Source organism: Tachysurus fulvidraco, chromosome 15 (genome assembly GCF_022655615.1).
Source record: "Tachysurus fulvidraco isolate hzauxx_2018 chromosome 15, HZAU_PFXX_2.0, whole genome shotgun sequence".
NCBI lineage: Eukaryota > Metazoa > Chordata > Actinopteri > Siluriformes > Bagridae > Tachysurus > Tachysurus fulvidraco.
In genome coordinates, this window is record NC_062532.1 from 22,316,408 (window position 1) to 22,322,062 (window position 5,655).

General features: G+C 42.1%; 1 protein-coding gene across 1 annotated transcript; it reads right to left on the reverse strand.

Annotated features, from left to right (window-relative positions):
• Window positions 1-274: 274 nt before the first annotated feature.
• rpl27 (ribosomal protein L27) lies at window positions 275-5,655 on the reverse strand. Its single transcript, XM_027179356.2, has 5 exons — window positions 5,578-5,655; window positions 4,914-4,996; window positions 3,287-3,456; window positions 454-564; window positions 275-361 (listed from the first exon to the last, which is right to left on the reverse strand). Exons 2-5 carry the CDS (start codon window positions 4,992-4,994, stop codon window positions 313-315), a joined length of 411 nt encoding a protein of 136 aa, XP_027035157.1. The 5' UTR covers window positions 4,995-4,996; window positions 5,578-5,655; the 3' UTR covers window positions 275-312.

The following is a 5,655-nucleotide window of genomic DNA, read 5'->3' on the forward strand; positions in this document are numbered from 1 at the left end:
GACTTTCTACAACCAAACAGCTCCAAAGAAAATCCTGAAAACAGCAGGAAGGATTATAAAATCTTTGAGAAATGAACCATGTGTCACCAAATAAAAATAAATAATTAGTTGCCAGTGTGGACTGTAGCAGGAGGAGCTGATCGTGGAGGCTTTTCTCCTCCCTTCTGTTCTACACTACAGCGTACAGAACAATGTGTACCAGAATAATATCCTAGAAATCTGGATGTCCTGATTGTCTCCTAATCATGAAATAACAACAGAGAAAATACAGAAACAGATTTTTACAACTTTATTGGAGAAACCATTGAATGTCTAGAATCGGAGCTTCTGGAAGAACCATTTGTTCTTGCCGGTCTTGTATCTGGGGGGAGAGAGACAAAAACAGACGTCAGTCACTGTAGCAAACGTATTATACTTCATGTATTATAAAGCAGGAGCAGAAATAAAACATACCTCTCCTCAAACTTGACCTTGGCTTCCCTCCTGGCTTTGCGTTTCAGAGCAGGATCCCTGAACACGTCCTTGTTGACGACAGTTTTGTCCAGAGGAATGTCAACCGAGTACCTAGGAAAAGTCCAGAAATCAGATTTTTAACCTTTTTAAAGAAAGCAGATGAAATGTGAATACATTCTGGATGTAAACGATTCCTTGTGTGAACACGGATATTAATAAGGCGTGAATCTCGACATGTAGCATACAACGCATTTTGGATACACTTCGATTCACTACAGAGCCGAAACGATTCAGGTCCAAATCGATAAGATTCGGTTCAGTTACTTTCACGAGCGTCTTCTCTGTTCCATTTTTTTTCCTTTGCCAAAGTGACAGTGTAAGTAAACTGCAGGCGTTTGATGTTTAGCTCCACCCTAAAATGCCGACATACACACCGACGTTACGATTATTTCAGCGTCATCGAACTACATTTTTTTCAGGTTATACATCGTCAGAGATTTTGTACCTCATTTTATTCCTTAATGTTTTCCTCCATACAGAACAGAGACGAACATTACTGCATAAATCTACTGAGACTCTCTATCTGGGCTCCGGTGTAATGTTAGTCTTATGCATGCTTTGTTTTCCAGCTGCGTTACAAAGTCATTGATGATTTGTTGGTCTGCTCAGAAGTCAGACAGTAGGATATTAAAACAGGTAAAAAAGAGCAGACGCATGGAGACATCACACTCAAAACACCAATCGATCGTCCCTAACGGAGCTCCGAGGACATTTACCATCGCTTCCAGACAATATCTATAAATATCCTCGTTTTCTTTTGAATCACAATTATCTACAATCGCTTTGTAACTCGTGAAATGTTTCCAAATCACACGAAGATCGACATGCAAGAGACACGTCTTTAAACCAAAAACAATAACAGTATATATAAAGAAATCAGGCAAATTATATATTGCAACTACATGCAAATGAATGCAGTCACTGAATAACCATGTGCCTATAATTAAACAATAAAACAGTTTTTTTACTCTTTAAGTTTGAGAGATTCAAGACACGGACTGGATTTCAGTACAAAACTGTTCGACCTGTAAATTAAGTGACGTGACACTCGGCTAAGTACGATGACCCATACTCAGAATTCATTCTCCGCATTTAATCCATCCAAAATGCACACACACACACCGCGAAAACACACACAGCAGTGAACACACACCCAGAGAAGTGGGCAGCCATTTATGCTGCGGCACCCGGGGAGCAGTTGGGGGGATTCGGTGCCTTGCTGCAGGGTACCTCAGTCGTAGAATTGCCGGCCCGAGACTCGAACCCACAACCTTAGGGTTAGGAGTTAAACTCTCTAACCATTAGGCCACAACTTCCCTGTACTACATGTGATTAAAGATTATTGGATTGTTACAGGATAATGAACGAACGCCTTAATGTTCTGATTTTGCCCAACTGTGAATATTATGCTAGCTGTAAAGACAAACAAACATCATCTGAGTGCCTCCTGTCTGGTTGGTCTGAATCACTCAGCTGTGTCACGGCACACGTCATCGTTTCACAGAACACACAGTCGTTTCACCTGACCCTCCATACCCTGTTCATTTTAAACCAAATCTACAACCTACGTGTTCGTCTCTGTGCTCGTTCCCAACCGCACTATTCTGCATAATTACTGTATACTGTAACAAGTAAAACGACGCTATTGAAGTTTAAATGTAGTCCAACATGTTATTAGATTACTCAAAGCAACCACCAAACAATTCTGAACATACAGCTCTATCACAAAGCCACATAACATACAGCTCTATCACAAAGCCACATAACATACAGCTCTATCACAAAGCCACATCAGAGACAACGTTCAGCGGTTAAGAAAATAAAAACATAGCATCCATCTTTCATCGTTAACACTTTACAAATCTTCGGTGACAACCTGTAGTGCTGTGCTGATCCATTTTTGTAGTGCTGTACTGATAATCCAACCTGTAGCGCTATACTGATAATCCATTTATGCCCCTTTTCCCCCGGAGGCAGTTTGAGTGCAGGTTCGGAGCCCAATTTAGAACCAGTTCTTTCTTTTTCGACAGCCAAAGCACCGGCTCTGAACCAGGAAATGTGGTTCTTAAGTAGCACCAAAACGTTTCTGGTCTAGACTTAAGAACCACTTGCTTTAGGGGCTGTGGGCGGGGTTACCATTAGGATTACCTTTGATAATGTTCCTTAAGTATACTGATGTTTAATACACATTTACTTTACCATATGATATGATCAGTTATCAGCACACATGATAGTAGGTAGCTACATGCTAAGGCTTTTCTGTGTTAATGATAAAATAATGTTATGTACTTTCTCGATCACAACCTCCGATTATACAGATTACATGGAGCTGCACGTACACGTTGGATTCGCCGCGTTTGGTTATTAATGTAGATTCACAAAGCCATGAGCATTAACAGTAAAACAACATCCAACATTGCGTTTGTCGCTGCTGCGCTAACGTTGCCGTGTAACAGGACACGTATACAGTGACGTCAGACTCGGCTCTGTGACGGCGCTCTAACCGATGGAAAGGCAAACCGGTTCTTAGTAGGTTCACCAGTGAGACCAACTTTGAACCAGCACCAGCTCTGAACCAGCACTCGGTTCTTTCTGGTGGAAAAGGGGCATTGATCTGAAGATCTTAGATTTTAGGTCTGCGTCTAAAGCATATAAAGCAGCAACCAAATCACACGAGCGCTATTAACAGCTGAGGAAGTGGGTGGTGTAGTGTGGTGCAGAAGGAATACTGCAGGTGGACCTGAAGCAGATGAAACTGCATATCTTCACATACCTGGTTGGCATCAGGTGGTTGTAGTTGAACACCTTAACGAAAGCTTTGATCTTGGATCTCTTGGCCACCTTCTTCTTGCCCATGGTGGCAGTGACTTTGCGGGGATAACGGTCGATTCCAGAGACCAGGGCGTGGCTGTAAGGGCGGTCGGCTGTGCCGTCGTCTATATTCTTAAAAAAATATATACACGCAATCATTTAAAACCAAGTAGAATTAAGATTATTCTCCTTATCTGTGATTAGACTCGCTCAGGCATGATATATACACTTTATTAATACATCTTATTTAAAAAAAGGTGCCTTTCTGAACACTCAAAGTCACCGTACAAAAGCAATTAAGATCAGACAGTTATATAGGGATACAATTTGGATCAGTAGTACAGATTATGATGTAGAATAAACTAAACAGATGGGTTTTGAGTTGAGATTTTAATAACGAAAGAGAATCAATATTACGGAGTTCAGATGGAAGCGAGTTCCAGAGCTGAGGTGCAGAGTAACAAAGCTCTATTCCCCATAGTTACGAGATGAACAGAGGGAATGATGAAATGAGTAGAAGAGGAGGATCTAAGGGGCTTTTTACACCTGGTCACTTCCTGTGTTTTCTGTGAACCGATATCTACCCCATGGTAAAAAGACCAGGTCTAAATGCCCTCCGAAACGTTTTGGAGACGGATATAAACCCGATGGTACAAACCCCTTCAGGAGGTGGTCTGGGACGTGTTTCAGATGAAACTGGACAGGTGTAAATGAATGTGGTTGTTCGAGCCACATACGTCAGCGCTAAACTCCTCCCAAACGGAAGTACGTCATTTTCAAGTGAACTTTCACCCAGGCATCTTGTCGGGGCTTAAAACACGCTGCTGCCGCCAGCGAAAACGCAGCAAACAGTAAACGCTGTTTTTTGTAACAAACGTCGTAACCGGCTTTTACGTCTTCTTTTCAATCGCATTCTGAAAACCGCAGACATTAAAGTGTGTTCTGTTTCAATTACCCCGGAATTGAGGTCAAATATTGGCATTTTGGGGGGGAGTAAAAAGATCGGATCGATATCAGATTCACCGAGACGCGTTTATGTGGCCTAACGTACTGTAAATGGAACAGTTTTAACAGATCAGACAGCTATCGGATCAGAGACAACACATGAAGTGACCAGGTGTAAAAAGGCCCTGAGACACAATGAGACACCTGGGTGAAAGATCACCTGCGAATGACGTACTTCCGTCTGGGGGAAGTATAGCACTGACGTATGTGGCTCGAACAACCACATTCATTTACACCTGTCCAGTTTCATCTGAAACGCGTCCCAGACCAACTCCTGAAGGGGTTTGTACCATGGGATTTACATCCGTCTCCAAAACGTTTGAGGAAATTTAGAACTTGTCTTTTTAACCATCGGATGGCTATCTGATCACAGAAAACGCAGGAAGTGACCAGGTGTAAAAAGCACCTTAGATACAATATATACGCTTTAGACACTTAAATACCGTAGACGTCGGTAATAAAAGCCATGTTCTGATTGTAAAGGTGAATCCTTGTGAAGGAGCTGTTACTATAGAAACAGTAACGTTAGAATAACTTATTAAACCTGACCAATCAGAATACAGCAATCAGACACAGATACACACCTTTACGATGACGGCTTTGCGTCCGGCGTAACGTCCAGCCAGAACCATCACCACCTTCCCAGGTTTCATGAATTTGCCCATGACTGAAAAAATAAAAGATTAATATTAATAAATAATAATAACAAACAACCCAGGACTCTCCTTCAACATATTACTACATCATAAGTCGTGCACTGACGTGTATACACACCTACACGTGTGCCGTTTTACACGCACACGTTTATTCCTCCTGCTACGTTATTAGCAGGACACGTGTTATTTAATACACGCTAAATGTTTACCGTGCACGAGCGCAAAACAAGGCGCACGCGCTACACAAGCGTTAGCTAGAATGCTAACAAACACAACACCACACAGGAGCTGTGTGTGTGGAATAAATGTCATCATTACTGTAACATATGAACACTTAGTGATTAGTAATAACGCAGAAACACCGTTAAAGTGACACCCGGTGACGCTGGAACCCAAAGCAGCGCCATGTTTGTCTCAGACATTCAGCTTCAGACTCTTAAACACTTTCTGTTACTAAATACACACAGATTTACACAATAATCACCCGGAGCGGATGTTTAACACGTTTAATTGTTAAATCACACACCGGATTGAGCACAAGTGCGGATTTATTCGCAGATGGAAGCGGATTATGAAGCGATGAAACACTTACTGATGGCTCTCAGATGCCGACGGTAACAAGAAAGGAAGTAGGCAAAGCGCGCGTGACCCTCGACACCACAGGAACCTG

Bases quoted from the DNA above. Each gene is read 5' to 3' on its own strand.
- rpl27 (XM_027179356.2), bottom strand. From the start codon at position 4,994: ATGGGCAAATTCATGAAACCTGGGAAGGTGGTGATGGTTCTGGCTGGA. The intron at 565-3,286 runs GTATGTGAAGAT...GACTTTTCCTAG, and splicing joins AACCACCTGATGCCAACCAG to GTACTCGGTTGACATTCCTC. The intron at 362-453 runs GTATGTTTTATT...CTCTCCCCCCAG, and splicing joins AAGGTCAAGTTTGAGGAGAG to ATACAAGACCGGCAAGAACA.